This window comes from Phalacrocorax aristotelis, chromosome 14 (assembly GCF_949628215.1).
Source record: "Phalacrocorax aristotelis chromosome 14, bGulAri2.1, whole genome shotgun sequence".
NCBI lineage: Eukaryota > Metazoa > Chordata > Aves > Suliformes > Phalacrocoracidae > Phalacrocorax > Phalacrocorax aristotelis.
This window is the reverse complement of record NC_134289.1, coordinates 11,631,241-11,651,122: the sequence shown is the minus strand read 5'-3', so window position 1 is coordinate 11,651,122 and position 19,882 is coordinate 11,631,241. Positions and strand designations below refer to the sequence as shown.

Below are 19,882 nucleotides of genomic sequence, written 5' to 3'. Positions count from 1 at the left end.
CATTAAATAGCCAGGTGATATCCTCCTGGCTACATACAAAACTTGACTTTATTGATGCTTTGCCTTCAAGGGTGCTTGTCATTTAGGAGAGAGGCAAGTGTAATGTTAACCAAATAGAGTAAGATACATTGGGGTACCATGTTGTATCAGTGCATGCCTTTAAAATGCGTACGTACATGTGTTTATTTAGAAGAAGAAGGAGTTGGGTTTTTTCTGAAGGGCCATTTCTGGCATCACCCTTTATTTTCTTTCTGCTGAACCCAAGAGGCTTTACAGGTAGTGCTGGAACGGCAGGAACCACGGCAGATGGGAAGGAGCAAAAATTTAGACAATCAGTAAAAGAATTTTTTTTTCCTTTATTATTTCTTAGAAATGTCTGCTTTAACTCTAAGACGTTAAAGGATTTTTGTTTAGGCAGATTTGTCTTCCAACATATTGTTGTAAAAAAAAAGGTCACATAAATTCACTGTTGATCTCATTGCTGTTTGAGTTCATCTTACTGTAAGTACAAGCTGTATAACTGTGTAATTATAGCATATTAAATATAAGGCTACAAGAAATGTCTCTTACTTCTTTTTGGTTTGTCATATGACAACTGGTAAGGCAGTGCTGCAGGTTTTCACTTAAATACAGAGTCTATTCGTATATTCCACAGAGTTTAAGAGCTACGTATCAAACAATAGTACTGTGCCAAAAGTATAGGAAACACTGTGCTAGCCATAGCTAGGGACCTTTGTTTGCCATGGAAATATATTTTCTTTGTTGCACAAAATCATATGTGATTTACATGTGCAATTTTTTTTTTCACAGAAACGTATATGATTTTCATGTTAGGAAGAGCAGGAAAGAAAAAAACAATCCACACTTCAACTAACATTATGATTTTTAAATTATGATAGTTCAGCCTCTCTTCACTCAACTAAGAGAATAAAGATTACCTCTAAAAGAAAATATTTTATGAGACAAGTTCACAGAACACGCAAAGGAAGACTTGGACTGAAATACTTTGTTCCACTGGAAAAAAATCAATGGCTTTTTGGACTATTGACTTTTGTCAGGAAATGCAGTACTTGTTTGGATTGCGCTAGGGCAAGCCTTCATTGCGGGTGCTTGCTTTACTGACCTAAACTTGGTCAAATTATTAGTCATGGAGCCATACTGCCAGAGGAGATTTAGTGCAGAGCAGCAAAAGCACTTGAGAAAGACACAGAGAGGACTCCGCGTGTGTGTGTATATATACACACATATAAAAATATATATATTAAAACCTAGTAATGCCAACTGGAAAAACCCTGGCGTTTAGCTCAGTATTCAGTAGCTCCAACCTTTCTTAAAGACAAGCTAGTGTATGTCCGTATCATATACGTCATGTGCATGTTATCAGCCTCTCTTCATTGATAGCAACACGATTACTGAATTTACAAACACGCAAGGAGTAAAGTCCGTTGCATTTCAGCAATGTGAGAAGTGACCGGTAAATGTGGCAGAAGCTCAGGGAAATCAAGGTTTCTCATTTTCTTCAAACCCTTCGTCCTTGTCTGTAATAATTTCACCCCCATGCTAGCTAAGTTCCTAAGTTAGAGGAATGCTTGCACGCTTCTCTTAATGGGTTATTTGAAATTTTTGTTCTTAGGCTCCAGAAGTGTAATTAAAAAAAAAAAAAAAAGAAGGAAAATAAAATAAATAAAAAGCAAAACCAAACGCCTCTAGACAGGAATTTAAACCTTGACATCTTATTTTCGTTATCTCAGATGTTTCTGCTCCGTTATTCATTGGAGAGGGCTTTATATCACTTGTATCTAGCCGGCCACAAATCTGTTCTTCCACTTTTAATCCATTTCATATTAAAGATTAATTAGCAAAATTTGTATTTTCTTTTAACTGTCGAGGAAGGTTTGGGGAAAATCTAGCGTGTGTATGTAATTGCAACGCATAGACCACAGGGACTTACACAAGATAGTGAAGGTACCAGTAGGATTCAGCAGAACTTACAGATTTTCAAAACATCCTGATTTTCAGCTGATTTGGGAGGGCGATTTCGCTGTGCTCTTTCCTTTCCCAGGCACTCTGGAACAGTTTCCTGATAACAAGCCAAGGCTAAGCTAGAGAATGTAGAAGGATGGGCTTTGATCCAGGGTAGATTTTGACCTTGCATCTGAAGAGCGTTTCACATATCTTTGTGATATTGGATGTTAGTTATGAAGTGTTGGAGATTAATTTTGCAGATAAATTCTTTCAAAAGCATCTGCTATGTTCCTTTTCTGGATTGTGGGTCTTTGACTAATAGAGAAATGGTGACGTTGCAGTTTGTTTAGTTTTCATCTGAATAAAACTTAAGGACTCTTCTGAAAACAAACCCCACGTCTTTGTCCACCATTTAAAACCCTGATTTTTCTGTGAGAAGAATCAGCAAATAGCTTGTCTCTATCCTGTTTGCGGACTTTGTTGAGGGAAAGAGGGCAGTTTCATATAATTCTACTACTAAAAATAATTGCTGTTGTTTTTCCAATGGTTTGGCCTTGGTTACCATAAATAAGTCTTGGTTATCATAGGTAGTTTTAACAAGGTAAAGCAATGATGTCACTAGCGATATGCAATGAGTAATTAAAAAATCTATTTCAAGTAGGCGGGAAGTTTCCTACTGGTTTAGTGTACTGTTTCAGCAGGACTCGCAGTGAGTACTTGACAGAAATGTTAAATTATTTTTAAAAAATGTAAGAGAATATGAAAAACGGTTTTACACAATAGGTTTATTTATAAAAATGGAATATTTTGATTATTTGAAGTACATTTTTTACATTTTCCAGCGTTTGAAAGGGGTTCACTTTCAAAATTATTTCTGCAGAAAAGCAACTTTTTCATTAAACTCTCTAGTAGATCTTGATTTATTGAACACACACCCCCACACCCCCCAAAAAAAATTACATGGAGAGTCATGGCTAATGTATGAGGTGATTTGTATTTATGTGTTTTAATTAGGGGCCTGCCGGAGGGAAAGTTGGCTTCCCGAGTATTTTGTACTTGAGCCGGATATAACTGAGAATAATTGCACAGGCTGAATTTTGTCTATGATGATTAAAATCATTAAGCTTCTAAGACTGGATTATTTCTATAGTATTCATACACTACCAGTTACTAGTCTTTATAAAAAAAAAAAACCTGATGAACCTGATAGCAAGCTACAAGTGTTCTGCAAATACAGAAGTTTACCTGTGAGCTGCTTCCTATTGACTGGCTTATGCCCGTGAATTCACTGAAGCAAAAGTATACACTTTGACACTTTGACGCAGTCACTTACTGAAGTTCAGCATCTCATAAATGACCTCAATGACTCAATGAGTTTGAAGGCATCCACGACATTTGATGGAGATGTCAGCTTTGTTTCTCTCTATAAGTTCAAGTAACATACATCAGAAATCATTGCAGTGTTACGGTTACTCTGCAGGACATAGTTTGCCTCATAAAGTTATGAAATTTAGCCTGATTTTAGAACACGTAAGATATTGTACTGTTTTTGTCAAAAGGTTAAAAAACAAAACAAGCTTTCAGTGAAGAAATAAATCAGTATGTAATTTCATTATGAGATGGTTAACAGTAAAACAAGGAGCAAGAAGCAGGCCAGCATAAACACACAATATATTCAGGGACCATCCTGGGCAGGACTTCTAAATCCTTTCAAAACGTCTTGTCAGAAGATTCACAAGCCTTTGCCTCAGAAAGTATCTGCTTTCTTCAAATATTGCCATTACTTCTGTGAAAATATTCTTAATGAGCTGAAATCTGGCATTTCCTAATAGAGGCATGATCAGTGAAGGATTTGCTTAATTGGGACACGTAGCTGATAGTTGATTCTCTTACCTGTATTTTCTAAGGTCTGATTCTGCATTATTGGAACATTTGATGTTCCATGTGCCAGTTAACAGTACCTGGAAATGGATTTTTTGTTCAATAAGAACCATTTGAGGCAAAATAAGGAAAGCTCACATCTGAATGACAGATCTCGTTCCAGCCAACTTATAGTGATGGAAGGTCATGCACGGGCTGGGTTTACACCAGTATGACTCTACGCTTGCAGTGAAATTTTCTTGCATGTTTCATGGTAGACCAGAATCAGTCCCACTATTCCTAGCAATTCTTGCTCTCCTCTGCACAAGAGTCACAGTAGATGGATTTCCCAGATTAATCCATCCAAAACACTGCTTAAATGTTTCCAACTTGGAAAATTAGTTTAAACAAGGGGAAGCACCCAGAAAGATTTCATAAAAGCTTCAAGTGAGAAGAGTTGTGTGTTGAGGAATGTTAGTCTGACAGGTTCTTGATTCTAGTTCCCAGCTATTAATATAGTAGAAGCATATATATTCATATGTCTGTTATATATATAACATATAAACAAAGCTGTTTTAAAGGAAAGACATCTAAACTGAGATTTGAGGTCTCCTTTATTCTTAGCAACTGAGGAAGCTGTAAGCCTTTACCTTTTTAATGACAATTTATCTAATTCATTTCTCTTGGTTCATAACTACCATTTTTGCATACCACCTCTGCATTCTCTGACAATATTCTGAAAATTGAAATTGATGATGGCAATATGTTGGCAAGTTGATGAATTGGCAAGCTTTCTGATTGTGCCTCAGAATAGGCATAAGATGTATACCTTTAAGACGATGAGTAAAGAAGGGTCATCTGAAGGAATCTCCTCGCTAGTCCTGCTCAGAGAAGCAAAACAGATAGGAGTTGTCAAAGAGGATGTATGAAGAGCAATGTGGAAAGGCAATGCGTTTTCCTTGGCTTTAGCAACACCTGACAGCAAAGGAAAAATTCAGAGACAGTTAAGATGTGCAGAGATTTTACCTAGCTGCCTTCTACATAATATTGCAGTCTGGATTTTTCCTGAATTAATGACAGGAGAATTAATCATAACTATTTAAAGCTGCTAGGAGATATGAAGGCATATAACTTTAAAACATGAGTAACTTCAGATGTAGGGGAGAGAACAATGACTTGGAGCCACAGGCAGCAGGTCAGCCAGCAAGGAAGCCTTTTTGTGTGGAATTTCAGTTGCAATCATAAAGGCATCTCCATGAACTCTGACACCCCTTGCACGGCATCGGGATCATAAATGGCACTGTCTTCTGTGGTCTAGTCTTTTGTGTTCTTTTACCTTTCGCTTTCCTGCCACGGGAATGCAGCAGCTGTCACCCCCCTGCCTCCCCATCAGCCCACCCTCAGGCGCTCAGCACTGTCCGAGCTCTTCAAAATATGTCTTGCCCAGGCACAAGATAAAAGTGGGTCACAGGCAAGTAGGCCAAGTTATTGCGTGCTATTCAGCTGCCATTGTTTGGGCTGTTCTGATCAGCCTTTCCACGTCTGCTTAGTCTTTTTATTAAGCCCTACTCAGAGCTGTGATGTTTCAGCGATGTTCAAGGCTCAGCACCCATTTGACCCTATAGTCATAAGCTGTTCATTGTGACTGACACAGAAAATAATGTGAATATTTTTAAAAGACGTGAAGCTTAGGGGTGCAGAAAGGGCTGCCGTATGAAGCATGAGTCAGAAAACACTTTGCCGCGACTGCTCGGCAAAGTAAGCTTTATGCTAAAACGTTGTCATGAACCACAGGTAGTCCTTACTTCTGGCACAGTGTTTCCATTTGCAATTTTTACATAAAAATCATGACCAGAGAAGTTACAAAGCGCATCAAAAGCTGCCCTGTGCTGCCAGCATCGCTATCGTGTGTGACAGCTCCTGGCTTGTAACACCCATCCAGGCACTCTGTGTAGAAACGTTTATTACTGGTACCACCAAGTCAGGCTTCACCTGAAAACGTTTTACATTGGTGTAATGTCCTTCAGCTTGCCGCACACTGCGGTCATAAAATGGTTCAGGTTTGGAGGGACCTCAGGAGCTCCCTAGTCAACCGCCTGGGTGCCACAAGCCTCCACGGATGGACACTGCACGGACTCGCTGGGCAGCCTGGTCCACCACCCCTCTGTCCTCACGGGAAGTGGTTTTTCCTCATATCCAGTGAGAAGCTCTTGTTTCAGATACTGTCTGTCTCGTCTTGTCCTCCTGCCAGGCACCACTGGCTCCATCCTCCCAATAACCTCCTCAGGATCAGAGATAATTTGATATTTGTTTTATTTTTTTTAAGTCAATTTTAACTTTAAACTTGTTGTGTGTGTCATTCTGAAAATACTTTTCCTATTGCTGAGTTCAGTTTCATATTCTTCCGTAGATTGTAAGAAGTTACATTGCTCTGTATGGTTTTGAATAGCCTTGCATCTTTTTGAAGTGGCAAGGTTATGGATTTTTTTCTGACATTCCATGGGCTTCACTCTTGAAATAAAAATCAGCATATGTAAGGGATTTTGAAATTTAAAAATCTATTAGTAAAAAATGTATTTGTGTTTATGTACACGCCTATCTTTAGGCGTGTGTTTGCATCCATCTGAGATACAATTGACACGTGTTTAAAACCCACCTAAATATATTCATATATAGAGATTGGACTATATATTGCTTTTTGTATATATCTGTCAGGAGGCCAGGAAAAGGAGTTCCAAGAATAAGTAAAACTCTATTCTCAACTACTTTAAGAACCTTATTTTGACTAGGAACACAGTTAGGATGTAATATTGATGCCATGCAATATGTCGATTGCTAAAGATTTTAATCCCCTTCTTCAGTCCTTCTGAAGCAGAGGAATGTGACAAGGCTTGCGCTGCGGCAGTCCCAGCAGTCACATACGTGTACAAGCTGGCACTTGAGCAACTTGGTTCTGGCAGCTTGCTGCCTACCTGCGGCCACTGCCAAATACACGAAGCGATCCCTCAACGTGGGCGAGCGCAGGGAGTGCTCTGCTAGACGTTTTGTGGGCTGAGGGCTTAACCGTGTCTTAACACTGCTACTCACATTAGTAGGCTCTAAGCATCTGCCTTCGCTCGGTGTGAGCAACTGGGTGCGTTATCTGTCATGTTGGCAAAAAGCCTCTAGAGGGTTAAAGGAAGAGTATAGCTGCTTGCAGTCTTGCAGTCACCATATTTGCTTTTCTCTCTCTGCCAGCATAGTCTGGTTTTCTCTCTGACCATTTATCCAGCCTAGACTTGAGTGTTGTAGTCATTATGGTGAGCGAACGTGCACTTGCTGCGATGGGGACCTGACTGGTGGTGCTTGAGGATGTGGTTCAGTGGTGGACTTGGCAGTGATAGGTTAGCAGTTGGACTCGATGATCTTAAGGGTCTTTTCCAACCTTTTTGATTCTATGATTCTATGAATATTTTGTGACAAGGTGAGGGGATGCTGGTGCACCTCTAGAGCTGAGGGACAGCACACACCAACCAGATTTTTCTCCAGTTTCCACGGCCTCATGGAATAGGTAGGGAAAATCAGCAGAAGAATTAATAGGTGCGCAGGTATAGAGTCCCCTAATCCTCCACGTATCTGGGAGCTTTGCATGGGGCTGGCTGCAAAGGGAACACAGGTTGACACACCGCTCTGTGAGGAAGGACGCCTCTCTGGCTCCGGGCCATCTCTGTCCTTGTCATCACACTCACCTGGGTCGCTGCCTTGTGAGAAGCCAGGTCAAGGAGTTGGAGCTTGGAACAAAAAGAAGGTAAAGCATAAAAACATAGTCCTGTGCCTGCAGAGTCTTGTTCAGAAACTGTCATACTTCGGTAGCAACACAGGGTCCCTTGGCACATCTTTCTGCAGCTGACTACGCCCTTGTCCTTGTCCTCCGTTCCCTCACCCTCCAGAGCCTTCCCAGGTAGGACACCACATTGCTATTTCAGTGTATAGAGAAGAAAAGCAAAAAATATTTCATGTTATTAACAGTCATTTTCTATGGCTTTAACGGTCATTTTCTATGGCTCTCCTGTCACTGCTCCAACCATATTTTTTAAAAAAGCACCCTGGTTAAAACAGCAGCGGTCAAAACAGAGATGGCGCTTAATTATAATATTGCTTGATTTACTGTGAGCTTCTGACAATGTAGCCATCACCAATAACTGTCAAATATACTTTGGTATCTTTGATGTTAGCCTGAGATTTGAGTAGAATGCTCAATACCGGCAAGTGAGCAAAATACAAAATATGTAAGGCTCACCTGTGGGAGGAATTCCAGTGACAGGGCTTTGTTGATAATAGCAATGCAAGTCTGAGATCAAATAAAATATCAGCTGGGAAATTAAGACATTATTGTATTAGATGTTAGCCATGCTTAGGATCTTAGGAATAATAACCCTCATCAGCTAAGAAATTTCTAAGGCAGAATTAAAGAATGCTATTGCTTTATAAGCCATAATATTTTTATATAATAAACCTCTCAGAAACTGTCTTTATGGAGTTACATATAAAACAATTTGAAGTGCGATGATTATGTATCTGATCCGATGCGTATTGCACTTAGCAGTCTTTGAATTCATTCCTATATATGTATATATCTTAAACCAAGATACACTCTACAATAACTCATGCAGGAAGCTTGTCTCTAAATGTCCTTCCCTCTTCTTCCTCCATTTACCAGCACAAAGTATGGCTGAGCCAGGGCCTCAGGAGAGCTGGAAAGCTCAGTTGAGCATGGATTTTGCAGAAATAGAAGGTCATGTTACAAGAAGAATGAATGCTGAACAGAAGTTTCACTTCGGAAGATTTTTCATGCTGATGGTAGGGGACAAAAGATGATAGCAAAGAGATTTTTAAAGTGCAGAGCTATGTTTGGTTATAATATTTTCCTTTAAAAAAAATAAGAAAACGTAAGGAAGATAACAAAATCAGAGAGGGAAGATGAAGCGATGTACCAAGAAGCAACCAAAAATTAAGATAGGAAAAAGGGGTGAGTAGTCGTTCTGGAGCAGGATAGTATGCTGTTCCCCCTCCCCCCCCCACTTAAGACTCATACAGAATTGTGGAGTTTATGTACTCTGTCACAGAGCAAGTGAGGACATAGTACTTTCTGGCAGAAATCTATGGTGTGAAAGGTCTCTAGGACCCAGTAAATAATTCGTAGCCTGTACGAATGTACACGAAAACGTGATCACTGAAAAAAAATCCCAAAACTAAGTCCTTCTGGAAAGAATGTTATTGAGTTAAAAAAAGAAAATCACTGTATATTTGCAATATTTTCCAATCTTTAAGCTTTTGTGATTTATGCTTTGAAGCTTTTTGCATATCCGTGAAAGACTAGAAGCTCTTTTCTGTACAATGCAGAAAATGTTGCAAATTTCTTTGTTCAATGGCAGACCGGTAGGTAACACTCACGCTCTGTAAGGTATTATATGGATTTTCCGACCTAAATTTCAAACGGTTTCAAAAGCACCCTATGAGAACAAGTCAACAGTGCTGTCAACACAAAGGTAGCTGGAACCGTGCAGACTATCTGCTTGGTTGGGCTTTGGCTGTGAAACAATTATCGGCAACTTGCACGCCCTCCTTGCCTGCTGACTTGGTGTGATCCCACCGCCGAGAGCGGTCTGGTGGCGAAAGACCTCGTTTAAGGGGTTGAATTTGCATCTCTTGGACTTGCAGTAGAAGCTGGAGTGCCTGGAGCCACGATTCTCAGTAAGCAGAAGTGGCATAGAGAGTAAGGCTTGATGTTAGATCATGAAGTTTTAGCTATTAGCTGAGAGGTTTTAGTAACTAAAACACAAGTGTGTTTTGCTGTGAGTTCAGTAGCTATTAGTTTTAGCTATCAGTTGGGTACCGAGGTATTAGCAAGCATAACAACCGTACTGTGAAGAAGTTTTGCACCGCCTAGACCTGCAGAGTACTGCAAAGGTTTAAAAACCTCCAGCTGTCCCTCTGAGATTTTCTTTCGGAGTATTTTTGTAGCCGGCTTCTTTGGTACCACTCCATCGCTATTCACTCTCTGCTGGCTGCGTGAGCTGCCGCTGCTGTGCTGGCAGTGCTGTCCCGTCCCTGACGGCTTGTCGGTGCTGCCTGTCGTGCCATCCGTTGTGCCAGGAACAGCGCTCACACAGCATCGCTGCTGCGGTTCTCTTGTGCAGTGTGAATACAAAGAAAAAGCGTACGAAGAGGGGGTATCAGGCTCCAAACTTTCTTCACAATCAAAGACTGAGGGGGCAAATTGTTCTGCCTCATCGTGCTGCTAAGATTTGGCTGTTCCTATCCACCAGTGTCTGCTTCGTCTTGCTATCCTCAAATCTCTTATTTTTATTTGTGGTAATAAAGGCTGAGCGTTCTGTGTCCAGAAACCAGTAACTGGAGTGCTGCTTATGGGACTGATTGCCGATGGCTGACTGAGTTATAACTAAATCGGATGAGTTTGGCTTGGTGACTGGAGTATTGTTGTTGGTCAGTGCCCTTCTGCACCGAACAGTAGGAGATGACAAAAAATAGGTGCCCTGTGGGGTCCCACCCCCCTCCATTTCAGACATGACACAGTCTTTTTCAGGGGAAAGGGGCACAGTTCTTTGAAAATGCCTGCTGCTTCCCGGCTCTTTTCTGCCGAGACCTGTTCATTTATTTTTTCAGTTGTAACTCAGTTGCAGGAGCATAGGAATATAGTTGCAGCATACGGGGCCACGTGCAATCCTTACCGCCCAGGATAAACTTCAGTAAGTCTTTAGCTTTGTATCTCAAAGCTGCAAGTTTTCACGTGAGATTAGGGCAAGAGTTAATCTCATTTCGATGTAGCTGGTTTGCCCAGAATTTCACACCGTATGACCACGGTACTGTTCCTTCAGCAACCTGATGCATTTTTAGAAGAAATGCCCTCAACCGTGGTCTAACATAAAACAGAAATGAAATGTTTCAGATCTTTTAGTAGGCTCTTTTTCTTTCCACCAGATATCAAGTTTCTCTCCTTCGGGACTGCTATTCCTTAGGAGGCAGCTCCTTAGCTGCTCATCCCTTTCACGCGTCAGCAGAAATGCAGGCAGCCATCAGGCAGGGAGGTTGCTGTCAGGGGATCACAGTTTTAGACAGCTTTACCCTTTTTATCAGAAGTTTTTTTTTCAGTGTGCTCATTGTCTAAAATATTGCCATAGAGTTTTAGCTGTCAACCTCTACTAATCAGGTAACACTCGATGTTAAGTTGGGGAGGGAGGAAGAATGGCCTTCATATTTGTTTTTCTCTTATACTTAGCAAACTGAAGTTAAAACATTTATATTCAGGTTGTATCAAAAATAAATAAGATAAAAACAAGCTTTATATGCAATTTTAATTCTTATTAGTATATAATAAGAATGTAGTACAGTTAGCTTACTGGGTGAGTTTGCAATCATAGGAGGTCTAAGAGAAACTTAGAATTGCTCTAATATATATTAAAACTGAATATTTCAAAAAAGGAAATTGGCGCGCGCGCACAGAGGCTGATGAGACTTATGTCTCATCGTGAATTTTCATGATAGATTGACCTTATCCATCTTTGAAATAGAATGAAAGTAGGTAAAGTTCGTAATAGAATTGGAATAGAATTGGGTTGTGTGTTACTTGTAAATTATCAGTACACAAGAAGTCCTAACCAGAGTTTTTCCTGAAAAGGAAAAATCTACCTCCCATCACTTAGCTGCCTATGGAGTGATTTCAGGCATAAGATTTAATAAATGTGTTGCTCTGAATGTACTTAGCTAAGGCTATGAAAGTTTGTTAGCTTTGAGTTCTGGTTGTGGCTGACACAAGTTCCCAAGTTCCCTGCAGATAAAAGGAAATGATTGTTTCTTAGGAAACCAAAGTTAAAATTAATTTACCCTCAGAATTGTGATCTTGATGTTTAAAAGTACTTATCAAATTTTCACTTCATAACAACTAGCACTTATTAAGAATATTGGCACCTTAACTTAGATTATTACACTTCAATTATTGTAACCATAGACAACCCCAGACATTCTTGTGTAAGGTTAGCCTCTCGTTCTTCTTTTTTTGCAGATACCTCTCCACTGTTTGGCTTATTTTATTTTGTGGGTTTTTTTAAGGATGGGTTTGTTGGAAATAACTTTTCAGGAGATCTTGGTTCATTAATTTTTGAATGATATTTCACCTTTCACTTACCAACCTAAAATAGCTTGTTGAAAGCTCAGAGCACATACCTTTGCGTGCCTTTTCATGGTGAGTCTATAACATTATACTTAATTCATTGCTCCATTTTTAATATTCCATGCAAAACCAGTGCTAATGCAGCATTAATATTGTAGAATCAAGTACTCAAAATAGGTCAGTCTGATTCAATACTCATCCCTTCCTTTTCTGCCTTCTGTGTACGCAGAAAATAATCTCACTAGTGTTAAATACCAATAGGCAAACAATGCATAATACTGTGCAATTATAATATATTAATGGGCTACATTTATTTCACTTTGCTCTCATTAAGATCCTTCTGCTGTGGATGTTCCACAAGTACAGGAAAATGTATTTTGTTAATCTTCGTTACAATCAGAATCATTGAACAGTTCTTCCCAAGAGAGAATCACTGTCGAAACTATGAAATGCTTTATGAACTTTTGCCAGCTGAAGTCGGCTTGCTCTGATTCGAGTTTGAAATGTGAATCTGTGCAATTAACCTTGACTCTGCCCTTCCTGTAAGCGATAGCAGATACAAACTTCCCCTCCTAATTTGTGAACCCAAGTGTTCTGAAGCCCTTGTAAAAGGGAAATTCTACCCAGTCAGGCAAAAGCTGAAAGAAGAAAACTCCGTGTCTAATAAAGGTAGCTGAGAATTAGAATAAAACATGGTATTTTATGTGAAGTAATGCATATGCTCTTAAAGATGTTGGAACAGAAATATCTGGGACAGGTTTATCTATTTCATGTATTTGCATCGACTTCATTCCTTTTGAGGTTAATATGTTTATATTAAATTTTATCACGTTACTCACTGAAGTGGAAAAGGCAATATTATCCTCATGGTTACAGAAAGAACAAGGATCTTGACTTACCCAAGGTCAAAGAAGAAATTTGTGAACTGTGGCTTGTAGCATTTCAAAACTGTTAAATCGTTCTGCCTTAGCACAAGCCACAGCATATGGCAGTGAATCTGTACGGTGGGTTTTTGCAAGTGAAAGAACAGAGAAAACTCTTGAGAGGGTTGGAAGTCTGATGCTGAGGCAATCACAGATTTTGTGGAACACGCAGGCTTTTTTTATTCTCTTCATGAATTAAATTTAGAATGCCTTATATAGTTCAGCACTTGTCACACATCAATCTAAGTATATTGAGAAATACACTTTAACTACTTTCTTGCCTTTTAACTGAGAGGAATCCGTCTTTTATTGGAAATTTTGACGTTGTGGGGGGGGTTTCCGTGTAGTCCTCCTCTGTTGTTGTGCATGGGGCTTTGAGGATGCAGGACACACATACGAGTGTGAGTGGCAAATGAGACTGTTGAGGTTCATCTCAGCAGCGAGGCTCTGGTTCTGCAGGACGTTGCAGGGCAATGTGGTGTGCAAAGAGGCCTGGAGGAAACGCGTGGCCGGGAACGAACAGAAATGAAAAATGTGTGTGGCGATGAGGTGACAGCAGAGGTGGCAGCGCCCACTTCGCTACACCTGCACGGCTGAGTTTTTGCACGGGGACAAAAAGCAAGCCTGCTTTCATGCTGTCTTGTAATTTATTGAGGAAAAGCTGGTTTTATGTTGTCTCCGTTAGGCCACGCTGCTTCTGCTGACTCTTTCATGGCAGGGATTGAGAAAAGGGTAAAGAACAAAATCTCTAAATTATCAGGTGAAAAACAAGTCACAAAATTATTTTCATAAAGTTTTCATTGATGTTTATCAATGGGAGAAAGCACGTGGAAAGGAATTGTCGTACACACCAATGACAAGATACTGGGCTTTCCGTATTTGTTCTATAGCATGCTGTTACACGCAGCAATGCAGAGCAGGTCCGTTAGGTGAGGGGAGTGCGGAAGGTAAGGGAATGCTAAATGCTGTTAGGGTTTGTGGTGCTTTTTGCGCTGGGAGTAAAAACTTCAGCAGAAAAATGAATCTGCACATGTATTTTTTTTTTTTTCCTTTACAGAACAAAGCTTAAGTAATGCATTTGTATGGTAAATGTCATAATTTCTCAGCTAGCTCTGTTCGAAGATTCAGTAATTATGCTCTGTGATGCTTGTGACCATATTGAGATTTTATTCAAGAGCCATTGAAATAAGCACCGCAAGGGGGAAAGCTCCTCTTTTGGTTTTGTTATCATTTTGCTTAGGCCACATGCACAATGCTCCTCTTCATATTTGAAATACCTTTCAAAGATATTTCAATGAATTCAGAAAACGCATAATAGAACTAAAGGATCGAGTGATTATGGCTGGTAATTATATTGTGGATTTAGGTGCTAACAAAGCCTAACATAATCAGTTTTAATTAACTAAATAATTTTTTCTCAGTAATAGAAACACACGTGGTTGTTTCACAAGGACCTTGTACTAGTGTTCTTCCTTTTCTGACAAAGTCACAAAGAGGCAAGTTTCAGCTTATTTAAACAACAAAACTTACCATATCCTTTAGAAGTAACAATCATGAAAAAAAAAATGTGTCTACCCTACACTTTTTAATCCTCTAAAGACTTATACGTGTGCTTCAGTGGGTCTTTCCACATGCATAAAGCAGACAGATGACAGCCTTTAAGAGTAAATTTTAAAGAGCAAGACATTTAAAAAACCTAAGACCCTAGTACCTGGAATATGGCACATACATTTTTTTTATAGTAACGGACAGGTGAAACGTGACTGTGATGTGAGTCCTGGAAGAAACTTTGCTTCTGTGGGTCACCAGTAGTCATTTTGTGTGTCATAATGGTAGTGTGTGAGATAACCTTAGAAAAAGGAGCACTTACTTAAGGCACGACATGCTGATATTCAGTGGGGTGATGTGACGGAAAGGAAGGGAGAAAGACAATTTTGTAGTTGAAATGAGAATAAGAAAGAATCACTAGCATAAATAAAAATGGGCGACACATGTAACAGCGCACACAGTGAACGGGGACTTGTCTGTGGGAACCCAGCCTTTCAGCAGGCTTTATGTCCCACGTGAGTTTGTCTCGTCTTTGTGTTCTGGGAAGGTCTTTCTTTCCATAATTTTTGTTAAACAAAATAGTCTGCAGCTAGACAGTTTACTATGTTATTTTCCAGTTCTGTGGTTGTATTTCTGTTGGTGTAGGTTATGTAGTTTGTATAATTTGAATGCTGGGTGGAATTCATGTTCTGTAGTCTTAACTCCTCAGCTGGATTATCCAGGAATATCCATGGCAGTTTATATTTTGGGTTTTAGCAGAAGTATTTTCTTGGCTGCTCATTAGATGGGGGATCCTCTCCCTAAAGTATTTATTTCAGTAGAATGTAATTAAGGTGATCTACTTCATAAGGAATATATGAATATGAATCTATGTGAATAGAGAGAGACTTACCATAATTTCAGTCGCACTTTGCATAACCTTCGGAAGTTTGTTTCAGGATGTAAATACTTGTAGGCAAAGGTTGATGCACATCTTCAACTAAGGAGAAGGAATTTTCAGTTCTTTTCCTTTTTACACATTTAATTTCTGTAGCTTTCTGTTCTGTGAGAGCAAAAGTGCTTTGCAGTACTCAGCTGTAGCCTTCCGCCTTATGTAAAGGTCCTGTAGGGTACACCTTGGCTAGAGGGGATCTCAGCTGTGCCATATGTGTTTAGGGGAATCGTGAGGTTAAGTCAAGGCAACAATGAGGAGACCTTCAAAGTTTGCACAGAGAGACAGATTACATTTCTATCAGTAAGAAGTTGGGTTTTTTTAAATGCCAATGTGGAAGATTAGAGAATGGAAGAACACTGAACTGATTACATTTTAAGATGTTGGAGACAAAAAATGGTGGAGTCCAATACATGAATACAGATTTAAAGGATATAAAAAAAAATGAACAAAGGTGTCTAAGAAATGGAGTAAAGTTAATCAATAAGTAGTTCTTTAAATATGCATTGTGCAAAATAAACAAAAAGGAAGGAAAGCATTGATCAGCATGTGTTGAAAGCTAGTGACAGGGATTAATCTGACTACACAAGAGACTTAAATCTTCACATAGTTGTTTGAGCAAGATAATATTGTCCAGTCTCTGAAGTGCTTTTATCTTGGTAAGACGTATTCTAAAGCATCTTTAACAAGACAGTGATAGCTATTCAGGACTGACAGAAGACCATAACTGCATTAAACATACTGCTTCTCAAAAAAAAAAAAAGAAAAAAAAAAAAGAAAGGAAGCATTTAATGAGGACTTAGGTTGAAAGAAGAGCAAAATTAAGCCTGTTTACACACATTACTTAAATCAATTTCTTTTAATAGATTTTTTTTAATTACATGCAATGTTTGAGTGACATTACAGTTCCGATGTATGTTTTAGTTGTAGTCTTAGGCAGTAGGTGTTGAAATTGGTATTCAGGCGGAATAGATTAAGAATTCCTGAACTGATCAGTTGTTGAACTATTTGCAGTGTGATCCACCTCAACATAAGAATTCAAAACTTGTAGGACTAGTCCTTTTTTATGCAGCAGTGGAAGTGGAAGGTGGATAAAGGCTAGTGAAAACAAATGAAACAAAAAAAAAGTCATTAAACTCCCACACTTTTAGTTCATTGCCAATGAGGATTTGCTGTCTAGATCCACATTTTAAACGTGCCGATGAGGAACGGGCCTAAAGCTCTACAGGAATAACCTTTACTGCTACATTACCAGGATTCCCTATTGAATTACAACCTTTCCAGATATATTTTAGACATGTAAAAAGTGTAAGTTACTATATTTGCTTCTTTTAATTTTAAGATAAAATTTTTAAAGTACAGCTTTTAGAATTTCAAAATTAAATGAGAGAAGAAAGTCAACAGTAACTGAGGACATTTTGCACTTCAGAAATGGCTTTTGAATCACTGCGAATTTCTTCAAGCAAGAAAATAAGTAATTAAGAAATAAAGATTTGGTACTTGTAATGTTATTTGAAATAGCTTATGAAAAGGGACTGGGACTTTTACAAGAGACAACTGTATTTAAGATTCCAAATGTTCAGTAACAGCACTGTGATATTAATTCTTGAGAAATTAATAATTAATACTGATTAAGATATTGCACATAGTCCTCAGTAATTGTAACACCAGATAGTATCTGACTCAAGTTCCAGTTAGGTGTAGATTTTTTTCAATATTTGCCTAGATTCACCTTGATGATGTCATACAGTATTTTCTTCTTACGAACCTGAGACTTATGAACCTGGAACTTAGAGCTGCTGTCACCTACTTGACATACGTGTCTGGTATTCATATTGGTGGGTGGGTCTGCATTGAAGATCTCCAACCTAGAAAAGAAATGTAGGTTTACCAGTGTGCAGAGCTTGTACTGTGCTTTGATAAGCCTACATGTTGGTTGTCTACCTAAAATATATGAATAAATATACTGGTTTGTATGTTGCATGTTTAGAGAAACTGATCTTAAAAAATAACAATCTGTTTAGCAAATTAGCACTTTGGACTAGAAAAGTAGTTGAAATAGTAAAAATAAAATGCAGCACTTAAGGAGCTGTTGATGAAGTCAGTGTGTGAAACCCCAGTTGCCTATCAGCTTCTGCCTGCTCTCACGAACGAGTGTTTTCCCTTAGCTTATTTTCTTTCGCTTTAACTTTCATTCTGTTCCTGTTTTAAAATTAATTAGAAGATTATAAGATTTATTAAGGAAGTTTCTTTTAAAAAATAGACTCCCATGAAAGCAATATCTGGTGCATTGTAGCATAGGAGTTGTTGGTTTCCATCCAAGTTGAATTAATTTTTTACTGTGGTACCTTTTGCATAAGCTTCAAGTACGGGGAATGCTATCGGAGTAAGGCATTGTAATCACCATTCAATCAAAAAAAAAAAAACCCTTACATTTTTTGGGTTGCTAAAAAAGAGCTCTGAATCTTGAAGACCTTGTGAGAGCTCTGATGGGTCTTCCTTCAAGCCAGAAAAATTCCACAATTGTAGGACTCTTTATCCTATTGACAGTAGAAGCTTTCTAAAAAAGCTAAAAAAATAGCATGTTGGGCAGAGGAAATATAAAACTATCCTGATTTTTATTACTATGTATCTCTCAGTGTGTATTGGAACCATTTTCTAGAGCTTTCCTAGGGGCCATGACTCTATGAACCTTATCTAGATGAGAGGTTCAGAGAAGCATCCATCCTGTTGAAGAATTAGCCAATCCAGACCTTGTATCTCTTGTATCTGTCCATCATTAGTGAAACCATGATGTGCTGAAACCCACTTTTCGCAAGTATTGTTTTCTGATGCTTTCATAATTCTCAATTTTGCTGTTCACAGAGAGTGAAGAAGTGTACCAGCGCCAGGTGCTGTCTATTTCCTGTATCGTCTTTGGCATAGTCGTAGTGGGCATGCTTTGTGCAGCGTTCTACTTCAAAACAAAGTAAGAGCCTTCGTCTAGTGTGTTTGTTATTTAGCTTCTGTCCTTTTTACGGCTTTACAATTCTTCAATTTCTCCCTTCCTTTTGAAGTTGTCATTATCTCTGGACAGGCTAGAACAGTTCCCCGTGGCTACACTATCTAGGTGAAACAAGAAAGAAAAAGTAAACAGGAGTAATATGTGTTCTTGTTTCTATTTTCTGATATCAGGGGAGAAGAGATTGTGTCCTTTCGACTTCTTTTTTTTGACAATAATAATTTTGTGTTGTTTACTATCAAAGCAATAATCACTTTCCTCTTTTGAAAATAAAAGGTCAAACATACCATCTTCTTTTTGAATTTCATTTCATATCTCTGAGTGTCCCTTTTGTTTCTGTACACTGAGAACAAAGGTAAAGGTAGAAATAGAGAGACAAGTTCTCTGCAGATATCCGTAATGGGTAGCTAATAGTTGTAAACCGCTGATGTAGTTGCATACCTGAGTACCTGTGATGCATAAGCACATTGAACTGTCCAGGTACGGTGCAAGTATCTGTACTAATTTCTTTTCAAGTTAAATACTTTCCACTCTATTCTTTATCTTCCCAACTAAACATTATTTTACAATATTTATTGTTATGTGTGTAATTTGACTTGCAAAAACCTCACAGCAATTACATGACATGCTTGTCAGTGCCACCATATCTATAAATATGTTCTGTATGGTTGTCAACCCTCATTCCTGTTCCAGCTGGAGCTACTGAGAGAACACATACCAATATAAATAGTACCTGCATGAGGTTAGTCACGGTGGCTGGTTATCAAGAATGTGTAGGTTTGCACTTTTTAAAAGTTTGGATGCTTATCTGAACCCCCCTTTTTAGAATTTATTTAATTGGCTAGGAAACCTGATAAGGACTACTCTTTATTTAAAAAGATATAAAATGTTTTGACATTTCTATCAGGAAAAAAAAAAAAGTTGGAAAGTCACCAGATCTTTTTTTATCTTTTTCGTCCCCCAAATGTGATTTGAGTGACAATTTGAATTCACTCATGTTTCAGCTAAACACTCCTACCTGTTCTAATGTGTGGAGGGATTTTGTTTAATTGTTCTTTGGACCTAGAGTATGACCGCGATGCGAGCTGGGAGGATGCTGCGGCAGGAGAGTGCCTCTCTGCAGAGTCCTGTGTTGTAGTATAAGTTGTGAGCACAGACAGCCATTTTGCCACTGCATTAGAAATGTCATGCATTTTAGATCTGCAGAAGAAAGAAAGAGAGAATAAGGTGTTCCTGTTCTTCCTGGGAAGGCTTGGAGTTTTTGCTGATGAAGAGAGATTCAGAAAAGGCAGAATGGGACTGTCAGTTGGAAGAACGTGCGCTCAACAACTGAGCATAGTGTGAATAAAATATCCCTCTTGTTTAGCTGTGCCCCTCTTGGTTTTGCACTGTTGTAGGGAGTGGTGGGGAGCTGGGTTGGAACAGCCTTCCAAATACTATGACTTGGATGAGGTGGTGCAGAGCGCTATGTCTAAAAATAATGA

General features: G+C 38.9%; 1 protein-coding gene across 3 annotated transcripts in view; it reads left to right on the top strand.

The window, feature by feature from the left end:
- The window catches only part of NRG3 (neuregulin 3), a 417,546-nt gene that overhangs the window by 367,545 nt on the left and 30,119 nt on the right, over window positions 1-19,882 (top strand). For all 3 annotated transcript variants that reach the window (XM_075109394.1, XM_075109393.1, XM_075109391.1), the window contains one exon: window positions 18,263-18,365. In XM_075109394.1, the coding sequence (XP_074965495.1) occupies window positions 18,263-18,365 (103 nt within the window). The remainder of the gene's footprint in view (window positions 1-18,262; window positions 18,366-19,882) is intronic.